Source organism: Chaetura pelagica, unplaced genomic scaffold (assembly GCF_000747805.2).
Source record: "Chaetura pelagica isolate M959 unplaced genomic scaffold, ChaPel_1.0 scaffold68, whole genome shotgun sequence".
Classification (NCBI taxonomy): Eukaryota; Metazoa; Chordata; class Aves; order Apodiformes; family Apodidae; genus Chaetura; species Chaetura pelagica.
In genome coordinates this window covers 2,301,840-2,314,633 of record NW_009954407.1, presented here as the reverse complement: position 1 = coordinate 2,314,633, position 12,794 = coordinate 2,301,840, and the positions used below count along the sequence as shown (strand labels likewise).

General features: G+C 38.5%; 1 protein-coding gene across 1 annotated transcript in view; it reads left to right on the top strand.

Annotated features, from left to right (window-relative positions):
- The window catches only part of ASZ1 (ankyrin repeat, SAM and basic leucine zipper domain containing 1), a 39,239-nt gene extending 33,245 nt beyond the window's left edge, over positions 1-5,994 (top strand). The window contains exons 11-13 of the mRNA XM_010004325.1: positions 3,527-3,632; positions 4,061-4,174; positions 5,848-5,994. Of these exons, the coding sequence (XP_010002627.1) occupies positions 3,527-3,632; positions 4,061-4,174; positions 5,848-5,994 (367 nt within the window). The remainder of the gene's footprint in view (positions 1-3,526; positions 3,633-4,060; positions 4,175-5,847) is intronic.
- The last annotated feature ends 6,800 nt before the right edge of the window (positions 5,995-12,794 follow it).

Here is a 12,794-nt window from a genome sequence, read left to right as displayed (position 1 = left end):
TCTGGAAAAAACTCCTTGCATTCAGTCTACTCATTAAACAACTTTCTACTGTCTAGAAAAGTAAGGGTTCAGTTCCTTTTTAAAATGTGTGTATCTCCTTTTGACTAGTGACCTGGCAGCTGTACTGCTACTTTGTTTGATACTTCTTCCCTCTCCAAAATACTGGGGAAAACTGTCTGCAGTATCTGAGTACTATAAGGCTAGATTCTTCATTAGTCATTTTGTTCATTGTGCCAAAAAATGTACTTGGGTTCAAGTTCATTCTGTAGAGGTCACCATCCTTTGGAGGAAGTTGAACCATGCTGACACTGTGTTTTAGCAGTCAAGTCACAATGTGAACCTGCCATAACCTTGTCTTTTGTGCTGTGGTTACATGAGCCTGTCTAGCATGTGCTTCAGTCTAGTCATTCTTTCATGCACTGTTTGCTCCTGATGTTGGCCCTGTGTCTGTATCTGTGTCCATTACTTATACAAGAGAGGCTTTGCAGCCTGCTTGAGGTGTGTTTTTGCAGTGTGATGCCAAGATTGAGCTGTGGGATGTGGGAGAACATGTAAGGCATTTGGGAAAGTTCTTGAAAGACTGAGGCGAGTTGGGAGATAAGGTTTTTCATGGCCTAATACAAGACCTCAGTGCTGCTTTTAGTCTGTGAGAAGATTCCTCCATCAAAACAAGTATCTGTGTACTTCCAGAGGAGAATCCAGGTGCAAACTAGTACATGTGCTCTAAGACGGAAGAACTAAAGTTCCAGGACACAAGAGGGTTAAAACCAGAATGACTTGGATACACCATAAATACTCAGGCAGCATCTGAGCTCTCCGTGTTAAAACACAGGCTTTGCTGCTGAGCTGAGGTAGTAGGCCAGGCATCTGGCTGTCTAGCTGTCCAAGTTAGGCACCTTTAGAAAAGGATATTGACTCTTCAGCAGGGGACACTTTACTGCTGTTTAAGAGGTCTTTGCCCAGTTTATGCTTCATGCATTTTTATGCTAGAAAACTAAGCTTTTTTCAGATCAGTCTGTAGTAGTGTTTAGCATATACATTGAAGCAGAAAGCTTAAAAATTTAAACGGAGGGAATAAGTGGAGCAATACGCTAAGTCAACAGTTCACTGCATGCATGGCCAAATACAATAAAAGACCCACATGATGTCTGGTACAGTCTCACACTCTGGTGACATATGGAATTCCTACTACACTATGGTTTTAGATCATATGTAGTTCTCAAAATCAGAAAATGATTGATTGAAAAGTAAAAGATTGAAGTATACAAAATATGACAGCATTTCAGTTATGGCAAGCACTGCATAGTTTCCAGAAAATGGCTTGACATGTATTCTAGGAATCTGACCTTGAGACTAAAATCATAGGCTATGTTTACATGCTCGTATATAAAGTTTTTACTTCCCACTTGTTCAAAGTCATTCTGTGAGAAGGAAAATCAGTCATTAAGTCATAGAAAAACTAACATAGTAGAAAATGTTGAACTGATTGATTATAAACTCACAGAGTGTCTAGCACTGTTTAGCCACTGGTGTTTTGACAGCCATTAATTCTTTTTAAAAGTGATTGTTTTTTGAAAAGGTAATTTTCATTTGTGAGTATAAGAACATGTCAGTGAAATAGATATAAAATTGTACGAAAATTTTAACAACTATTACTGGTATAATAAAGAAGTATTTTTTTATTTTCCTTTTTTTTTCTCCTCATTTCATGCCCATGAAATACTTTATTTTTTGGAGAATCCTTCCAGAATTCCTAAAAAATTATTTCCTTTGTGACAAAACACAGAAGGTGCCTTAACCCGTCCTGGCTAGCTAAAATGTTATCTTTCTAATAGAAGGAAGTTGTAATGAGTGTGGCTTGACTGTAGTAATGGGGGAGAAACTTTCAGACTATCTCCATGTGATTTATTTTGTTTAGTGTTTGTTGTTTTTTTCAACTCTAAATAGTCAATTCAATTATATTGATCTGAAATGCATAATTTATTTTATAAAAACAGCTAATACCCTTTCTTACTTGCCTGTCTCCATAAAAACCATGAACAGGCTTTGTTTTTAACCTCCAGCCTCCTTGCTGATGCTTGTATATATTTCTGTTTTAAGTGTTAAAGAATTAACAGGTCAGCAGTGTTGCAAATTAGGTGTGTCCTGAGCAGTGGTGGAAACTTAGCTTATTAACAATCTTGTGGTAGAGTTGAAGGAACTCAAAGGGGTAAACTTAGTCTCTGTTTAGATACCTGCGCCACACTGGCATGTAATTCAGTTTGCTGTTAGGCAAATTTAATGTATACCTTTTTACCATCCGAAGCAGCAGCAAGTAAGGTGGTGTTGAGTATGTTTAGGTTTAGTAGCAGATTGTTCTAGGGAGAAGAGGAACATTGGAGTCAGAATTAATTTTTTAAGATCCTTCTGTAAATGTCTTGCAATAGGAACTTGATGTTGTTTCTTGTTACTCACCTGAATGGCTTTTAGCAAGTGGAAACTTTTTCTATTGGAGGTACAAGCACTTCTCATGAGTTTCAGGGTTTGTTCTGTAAAAACAAATGGATGACCTTCTTCCCTGCCCTCCTTTCCTTTGCCCTATCAATAGAAACAACTTTCTGGTCAGCACCATGACTTACAACTGACATCCTTTGAGGCTTACTACAGTAAAATAAAGTGACCCATTGTCACATGGAAGCTCTAGAAACTCAGCGTTGAAATTAGTCTATTACATTTTTCTACACATTTCTCCACTCTTTGGCACTACTGAACAAACAAATTTTCAGAGTTGTCTTCCTGCTTGTATTTGACTACTGAGAATAAATTTTACTGGAAGTAGATAACATCAAATATTTTAGGCTTTGAGAAATACATTTCTGCATCCAGGGCCAAGTCAGTATTACTGGATTATTCTTTTTTCTGCTATACTGGAGACTTAAGTAGTGCTAACCTAGTCATTTCAGTCCTAGCTCCAAAGTACAAATCAGATATTTTGTTTTTCCCCCCACATCTTCCTCAAAAATGTAACCTGCAGGTTAGGAATAATGATACATCAGCATAAAATTGACTATGAATTCTCTGATCCTGGTGTTGCGAGGCTATGATCTGTATGCACATACACACAGGAAAACAGTCTTGCACTAAGAATGCATAGTGTTACAAAATGAGTCATGTAGCAGGTAATTAAATGTTTTCATTGATACAAGATTGCTGAGAGTTAGAAACGGAAGTGGGGATTAATAAAATGTTTCTAAAAAGTTTTTGGGTGACAGTTGTTCAGCTTCCAGTGTTCCTTACTAGCTGAGTATTTCAGATAACTTAGCGATTTATTTATTTTTGTCTTTCCAAAAAGAGGGTGGGGGGAAACTTCTAAGATGTTAAATGTAGTGTTTAAGTGTAAAAATGACACTGGATTTTATTTTATTTTTTTATGAAATGGAACTCTGTATTTGATTTACTCACTAGCCAGTGTTGGAAATGTATAGATTTAGTTTGCAAAACGTTACAGCCTTTACACAAATAACAGAATATCATTATATTTTTGTAGTGGAGATGAATTCCTTCAGTTTCTTCGGAAGTTGAATAATGAGTGTAGTAGGCTGAGCATTCCTCTGCAGACCATGAATGAGCATTTCCTCAAGAATTCTCAGAAGGTATTAAACTAAAGAAAGAAATAATGGTTTAGAGTATTTTATTCTATTACAGAATATTATTCTTCCTTGTAAAATGAAAAATATGGATACTGATCAACCATCTTGACTTTTGTGTAATTAGATAGAGCTGCCCAATGTTCTTTCTTTAAAGGACACTTTAAAAAAATTATTTATTTCAAATAGTTAAGTCCCCCAGTTAAAGGAGATAGATTTGTTTCTTTGTGTTTCTGCTGATGGGGAGTTAAGCTGACAAAAGGTTCATGCAAAGGGTGATACAGAGAGGTAGATCATGTTGTGTCTAAATCGTACATGAAAACCCAGCACAAATGCAGTTATAAACTTTTTCTGGTGTTGTCTTATAAGTTAACTAAAGAATATTAAATTGCAATCTCCAGTAATTTCTGGTAAATAACTGTAACTATTAACAGATGGTACTGCAGTGGGCATCGACTGAAAGTTTTATTGAAGTCTGCGAAGACTTGCTTAACAGTGTTGAAAGTCTACGAGTGGAAGTTACCAAACTGAAGGACCTGATAGAGAAGGTGAGTATGCACAAGTAAGGCTGTTAAATACTGTGTGCAAGTTACTGTGTGCAACCTCAAATGGGACAGCCATCAGTTAAATGTTTTGCACCTTGGTGTAGCAAAGCTTCTGGACACTGAATCTTCCTTTCCCACTTCCACCTTTCTGTGGGCAGAATGACAAATAATGTAGAATATTCCATAGCAACGTGGACAGTCTCCAAAGGAAGGCACAGTCAATCTTTTTCTTTGTACCCCAGGAAATATTTCAGAGGAAGGTGTCCCTGTGCTCTTGGACAACCACTGTGGCATAAATGCCACTCTGAATACTTTTACTTCTTAATCTTTTGTTTGGAAGTATTGACTCATAAGGAAGATACTGAAGTTTTATGAATTGAATGGGAGGCATCCAGATAACTCTGCAGAGTGACAAAAGAAGAGGGTGGGAGAGGTCAAGGCTAGATGTTAGCACCACATCAGTCATTCTCAAACCAACATGATGACACTTTCTTGTCAGATGGGGTCATTTTAAGTAATAGGCTAGTAAAAGGAATGGCTGCTGGGATAGAGTAAATGGAGCATCAGTGTCAGAAAGGAATCTGTTGCTGAACGAAGCCATGTGGAACTCAAACCTTGAGTATAATGCTATTAATGCAATTTCCTGTAGTTGAAGTAAATTTAATGTAATATAACAGCCTTCTCCCAATAAATCACTTAACACCAAATATATTTAAGAGGTAGGTGGGGTTGTGGCAAAGAACTTTTTTGCTATTTGTGTTCCTTTTTTTTGCATATGCAGAAATCAATTCTGTGTATATATTTGCCTTCTGTATAAGGGCTGGAGGGAGATCTGACTTAGTTACCACTCGACTTTGCTCTCATCTGTATTAAGGTTTTATAGCTGTCAAGATGAAGCATGGTGGCTCTATGTTAAACATTAGCCTTCTAATTACTTCAAAAATGCAGTTCCAGTTCTGTTAAAATATTGTAGTATTTTATGAATTTGACTGATTAAGACTTCAATACAAAACATTTTTGTGCTGCTTAATTTATAGTGGGACACTCTTGAATGAGTAGAGATGAAAAGTTCTAGTTTAAGTGAACCAGTTAAACCTCTTAAATAGCTTGTATACATTCCCTTCAAATCTTAGTACTGTTAGCCAAGCTTAGTCATTTCAAGTCTTTGCCAGCAGTATATGTTGTGTCTGTAGCATATAATTTTTGAAAGCACAGTAAAGGAGATGGCTTCCCCTACCTTTCTGAAGTATTAGAAGGCTAATGTTTAAGGTAGGGAATCAGACCTAACCCTGCTGCAATTTGTAAAAGGGCTTCATTCATCTTTAAATGGATTTGAGCAGGCCCTTGTAAGGTACTTCCCAGTCTCTCTTTAGTTTCAAGGAAGTCCAATCTGTTACATATTTAACTCGCTATTCTAATAAACAGTTGTTGTAGAAATTAAATAGCAGAAGTTCTGGTTAAAATAATTGACAATTGGAGTTTAATTTTTTTGTTATTAGATTTTTGTAGCAGTGTGATTTTACTCCTGAGGAATTAAGACAGTGAGAAAGAAATAATACCAGTCTTATAAGCATACAGAATCTTAGGGCTGGGTACTTTATCACATACATGAGAAGCTTTCACTAACCTTTTTTTTTTTTTCCTTTGTTGCACTTTTTACATGAACTCTGCCTCAGCATGAACAGAAGGATGACACTAGCCGAGTGAAATTGCCAGATAAAGCACCTACCTTGAAAAATATATTAGTAAAAATAGGAGCTGTAACATTGCTTGGATTTGGTTTTTCCTTCTTTATAGCTAAGTCAGTGATAAAGAAAACCTGACTTGAAATTTAGTGCTATGAATACTTTGGAAAACTTGGTTGCATTACAATTGTGTTCACTATATGCAGCTGAGCTGAAGTCATGAGAAAATCTTAGTAGTTTCTCACCATATATGTAGTATTTGCATCAGTAAGTACTTTGATCTAGAAATAAAGCATTACAAATCAAACTGCTACTTAAATGTACTTTGGGGTTTTATTTTCAGGTCTAAATAGACCTATACTGCAGGCCTAAAATCTTGTCAGAGATGGTTTTCTTTGTTGGCATAAAGCTGTAATTCTTACTAATTACTAGTTTTCGTTTTGAACTTCAGCTGTAGTTCAGAGGTGAACATAAACAAATAATTCTGATTCTATAACATGTTTGTATTTAAAAGTATGATGCAGATGTTTTTGGGGTTGGGAGGGCTTAAAATATTTTAAGTATCTTGGGTAATGTTATGTTGAAAAAGATCTTTTCTCTTGCAGTTTTTCATATGAATCATATCATATTAAAAACTTCCCAGTGAGGTATACCTTTGTCACAGACAGAGGATTGTAGAGATTTCGTTACACGTTGCCTGAAAGGTCATTTTATGAACTATGAAATTCAGATTTTGCCTGAAATCTGTTTCCTCAGGGATACTTAATCCTGATTTTCATCGTCAGCTCTATTAAAAGGATTAAGGCAGTCCTTTGCTATAAGAATGCAAGCAATTTAGAAAACGTAGCAGCATGTTCTTTCTTGGTCTGCTCTTTCACTACAACAGCTTCATACTTAGAGTAGTTTTTTCCTTAATATTTTTGTCTCTTAAAAAGGTATTTGTAATTCTGTGGTGAGCCACCAATATCTGTTTTTCATCTGGTTACAAATCAGCTATGTTGGAAAAAAGGGAATTGGCATAAGTAAATTCAAATCAGTTGTTCTTGCAGACTTCTGTATGCATCTGTAAAAGCGCTGACTTTTTCTGAAGTGACATTGTACTACAAAAAGAAAACGGAATCTAAAAAACCCATAATCCTCAATGGGTGTTTAAGGCTTTAGCTCTCTCTGACTTCAGATATGTTTTGTGGAGTCTTAATCTTTGATGTTCCCTCCAGAATCTAGTAAGGAGAAGATAAAAAACAGGGTGCTACTCTAGTTGCTGTCACAGTTGTTCTGTGCCTTTTGTTTTGGCAAACTTGGTTGGGTGTTAGTATGTTTCAGTATGTTTCCTCATTGCTGCCACCGTTTTACTTCCTTTCCTCCCAAGTTTCACTTTCAACCAAGGAACTTCTACAGAGTGATGAGGCCAGAAGCAAATACAACCTTAAGTTGTGGGTGGGGTTTTTTCCCATTCTGTTCCAAACTTGGGGTCACAGGGGATAAACTGTATTCCCCCCTACCAGCAGAAGTGGAGAAGTGTGTGTTCTATCAGCATATTGATTTGAATCAGCAAAGTGTAGAAATGTGTGTTGATATTTCTTGATATTACCTTATAATGAATCCTGAACTAAAAAGACAAAAGATTCCACTGTTACCAGTCTTAGTTGGAACGCTCTCTTACTAGTCAACAGAAAGCTTACTGAAGGAAAAAAAAAATCAGTAAAAGGAAAATTGGCTTCATCCTGCCTCAAACCAGGACAAAGGTAAAAAATAGGTAAAAAATAGGTAAAGTGCAGTTTTAGCTTCTTGTTTTATGTGTTGAGCCTTGTATATACATAGTACTCCTCGAATTAGCTCAAAACAGTTGAGGTGCAGTTGCCCAGTGATGGGTTGGCTCACAAGTATTACTAGAACTTTGACATGTGACATCTTCTGAGTTTTTTGGTTGGGTGAGGGGATTTTCCCCTTTTTTTTCTTTTCTTCTTTCCTGAGGGGAAAGTGGGCAGGCATTTTGTTGATACTGTGTTTCCAGCACGTAGTTTCACTGTAGTTTAGAGGAATTATTTCAACCACTAGTAAGGCATAGATATTGTCGTTTGGGATACTAACTGAAAAATAAATATTTTTTATTCTACTAATTTAAAGAGAAGATCCATTTGTATGGTGGTCTTTTAAGCTAAGCACGAAGGTCTTGCAGTTGAAGAAGAAATATGCTCCAGAAAAATGGTTTTATCAGTATTAAAGTAAAACATAGATATAACAATCTGAAGGATGCCATCATTGTACAGTACTTTTGAGGGAAAAACAATGCATGATACTTGCTGATGAACGTTTTCTAGTTTGAGAGTTAAATTAAAATATTTGCAGAAATAGATCAAAAGTTTGAACACTTGGTGCTGACCTCCAAAACACATTTTGGAGATACTGGTCCTGTGAAGTTATTTTATGGATCACTTATTTCAGGTGCTTACATTCACGATAGCAAACACACAAGTGAACAACATTTGGAGTAAACCTAGACTTTCTGCCAGCAGCTTTTTTGCATGGTGCACTGTTGAACAATAGTGTTCAAAGGGACCTAAACCACACAGGAGACGCAAGAGTCTTGGAATTACCATTTTGAGCTGTCCCATTAATCTATTGGTCATGGACTATGTTGCATGAGCAGGATATGTTACAAGCCAAATAAAGATTATTTTAACCTAGTATATAATAAAACATGTTTATTTTTCTCTAATTTTCAAGCTCATACTTAATTCATTTCAAGGTCCTTCATTCACTTTCATGTTGTTTGAGTGCCTCTTTCAAGTTCTTTGTTTGAGAAGGTATCACAGTATGGTTGTGATAGGGCAGGAAGCAAAGAAAGAGATTCTTTCAACATCTGTCTCCTGAACTACTGCTGTCAAAATTCTCACCCCCACCAGCACCCGGTAAGGGAGCCTTCAGATTAAAATCCCTGCTGAGAGGCCTCCTCCTGTAAATCATCAAATTAAAGTCATTATCGCAGAACAGTTTGGATACAACGATTTGCAAATCTATGAGGGGATTGGAGGAGAATGCTAAAGAGCTTTACATGCATTAAGCAGGTAAGCTGCACAGCCCTGTGAGGTATTGTTCTTCTCTTACAGTAGTGCAAATGGAGATGGGGGAGGATTGAGTGGATTGGATCTGGGGCACAATCCGGCCTAAAGATGCAGTGAGGTTCCTACTTGCAGTACCATTGGATACCTAACTTCTCTTGATATGGATGAATATTCATGCAGTGGCCTTTTCTGAAACTTTGTTATGTAAAATTAAGGCCTTGGTGAGCCTGTGGAGATCTGAAAGAACCTGAAGGAATTTTTATTTCAAATTTGTCCTGCCCAAGATAAACTGAAGGTTGTGTGTGTTGCATCTCTCTTCCAGTGCTTTGGGATTTGCCCTGCTCTTTCAATTTGACTTGTGAAGTACCTGGCCTGTCATGAGGTCTGCTCAATTATTCCTGTTGGGATCAGTTGCAAGTAGTAAACAGTAATTTGGGGTATGTCTATGCTTAAATTGGGTAAGAGTGAGAAATTTTTTTTTTTAATTATATTCTGGATGGACTTAAGAGAAGTGCTGTGTTTGGTTTTGTTTAGTATTTTTTTCTTCATCCAGTTCCTTGTTGGTGACAAGACTTAAGCTTGAGCTGTGCAGTTTATTGTTTTCCTTCCCTCTTGCCATCTCTGAACTCCTTCCAGTGTTCACAAAAGCTTCAACTTGCTCGTAAGTGTGAATACCAAATCAAACTTCTTCCTTGCATTTACTTTCTCTATCCAGCAGTTTGCAAATGTTACAGGTCATCTTTCTCAAATAAAGCAGCTGTGTTACTAGTCAAGTACTTCAAATGTTGCTTTGGGCCTTGCATGGTAGATTTTGAGCCTTCAGCCTTGCTGAACAAATCCCTTTTAGAATAAACTGAATAAATCCACCTTACCCTGTGTCACGAAAGGGCAACTGCAGAATACAAGCTTGTCTGTGTTAGTTGTTAACTTCCTTGTGATCTGTTTTGGTATTCATATGGGAGGTAATTTTTTTGCACAGGTAAAAAACCTTGAAGGTCTAGCAAGTATAATAACTGCAGGTTTCTGCTTTTAAAGATTACTTCTGTCATTTCCTTCTGGAGACACAAGGGAAATGTGTATTTCCCTATTCTAGAAATGGGAGTTTTCAGGTAACAGGGCTCTGTATTGTACAGACCAGAAATGGTTAAGTGTTGAAGTATTAAATGGGGTATTGGTGGCATTAATAATGTAACTTGTATCCTTAATAGCTTTAATGTTACTATTCTCAGATGAGCCTTCTGTGCTTTCTGCTTTTCTGAAAACAGTCTTTATTTGAATGTAGAAATACAGGTTTAACTACATTATTTTCACTATTGTATTGAAAAACCTGAGCTTAATTTCAGAAGCTATGTATTCAGAGAATCAAGCTTTCAGTGTTCTTGGCTGCTCTGCTGTCATCTGTATTGCACATGGCCTGATTTCTTGAGTGGGTGAGAAACTGAGTGTGCACAAAACTTTTCAAGACATGCAAAGCTTTTTAAGTCTAGTGTGCTCGTGCAGCAAGGGAGGCCAACAGTCTCTCCAGAGCTACATCAGGAGCAGCATCACATCACCTGCAGGTCCAAGAGATGATCCTTCTCTCCTCAGCACTGTGGAGGCCGCAGCTGGAGTGCTGGGTACAGTCCTGGGCTCCCCAGTACAAGAGGGATATGGACACACTGGAAGTGCAGTGAAGAGCCATGAAGGTGCTGAAGGGTTTGGAGAATGTGAGCTGTTTGGAGTTCAACCTGGAGGAGAGGAGGCTCTGGGGCACCTTATCCCATGTGATAGATGCCTTGAGAGGGTAGTGAAGATGAATCCAGGCACTTCTCAGTGGTGCCCTGGGACAGATGGAGAGGCAAAGCGCCTGATATGCAGAAATTCTATTTAAACATAAGGACAAAAAATAAAAATGCATGCCAGGTCAGACACTTTGGGGTAGGTTTCCCAGAGAGGTTGTAGTGTCTCTGTCCTTTTCAGTACTCAAAACTGGACATCCCTGAGCAACCTGCTGGCTGATCCTGCTCTGAGCAGGGCATTGGACCAGAAGGAGGCGTCCCAGGGCCCCTTCCAACCTTGTCTGGTCTGTCATTCTGTATAACAAGAGTGGTTAATAGAGATAATGTATCTAAAGTGAATTAATGTAACGCCAGAACAGCGGAGTGCTCAGAGAAGGAATCTGGACAGCAGCAAAGCTGGGATGCAGATGTGGTAAATGATCCTTCCAGAGACGAAGAGGAGAATGTTCGTGAGCTGCTGGTGCAATTGCCAGCAGTGAAGGAGCTCGTGTTAATACAGATGGGTATTTCAGAAAAACCAAATGGGTCAACTTTTTACTGCAAACTTGAGAAAGCTGGTAGCAGAGGACTGCAGCTTCTGCGCAGAGGTCTCAAATACTACTGGAATTTGCTGTCCTCTTCCTGGCATTTATTTTCTCTCCCCTGCTGGTTGAGCCAAGGACTATATATTAAACTTCAGGAACTGAAGATGACTGCTAGCTGAAAACTAGGGCGAGTTTTTTCTCAGTGGTAATAGTTTATTGAATAGGTGCTGAATGCTCATATGTTGCTTTTAAGACCTACTGGAGTTAGTAATAGGACTTGTAGTTCATTTGCTCTGGGCAATTCCTACTGCTTTAGGAGAAGTACTGGGGTTCCCAGCTTTAGTAGCCCTTAACCCAAAGTATTTGCTGCCAAAAGCTTTTACAATATTATGGGGTGGGTTCGTTGGTTGCTGTATGCGTGGTTGGTTAGTTGGGGGTTTTTTTAAAGTTAAAATTGAGAAGTGGGTGAGTGTTCCTACATCAAATGTTGATACAACTTTACCTTTTTCATTTTCTTTCTGAAACTCCGCATGCTTGCGTCTGGTTGTGTCTGTGATCTTTAGAAGTTGTAGGGAGCAACAGCCTGTAAGACTGATGTCTTCTCTGCATGCAGTCATGGTTGTAAAGTGCTGTTTGAAGAACAGATCTCAAGGGTGCTTCCTAGCTTGCTTCAGGAGTGTCACCTGGCCTTGACAACTGAAGACATTTTAAGTAAAGAAAGCTGTGTAGTCCCTAAGTTATTTATCAGCCTTCAGAGTGTCTTTGTTACAGCTCACCTGGGGCTGACTTTGAACTGGGACATCTCCATCTTATTAATGATGTTCATTGTTTGGAATATCTGTTATCTTGTGTTTGCCCAATATGGATGACATTAAGAAAAAAAGCTGCAGAATTTCTTGGGTTTGAGTTTGATTTTTTGGCAACTGTCAGCCAGCCATTCATTAAGTGATGTCAGGATGTGACTTCAGTCACCTGCAAGCTTTGATTTATGGGCAGGCAGTGTCCATGCCTCTGGGCACTCTGTGTGTGGAACAGTGCTGGTGCAAAAGGAGAAGACAATTTCCTTACAGCTTGGAGCTCAGGGACAGCTGTCATCTTTTGCAGACCTAGCCTGACTGCACTTGTTGTGGGTGAAATGTGGCTGATAAAATTGACTTACTGGAGCTGTTCTGCTGGTGTGCTCTGGTTCTGTCTTGTGATGGTTAAAGCAGCCGTCCTTAACAGTGGTGGGAGAGTAAATGGGCAGGTGAAGAGCAGAAAGATTCTTCAGTGGATTTCTTAGAGTCTTGAGGTGGAAGAGTTCTTTGCACTGCGGGGACAGGGAGAGGACAGACATGCATTGTAAAGAGCTGGGTTAAGGTGAGGAGGAGAGGAGGGGAGCAAATGCTGTGTCTTGTGATGGTTAAAGCAGCCGTCCTTAACAGTGGTGGGAGAGTAAATGGGCAGGTGAAGAGCAGAAAGATTCTTCAGTGGATTTCTTAGAGTCTTGAGGTGGAAGAGTTCTTTGCACTGCGGGGACAGGGAGAGGACAGACATGCATTGTAAAGAGCTGGGTTAAGGTGAGGAGGAGA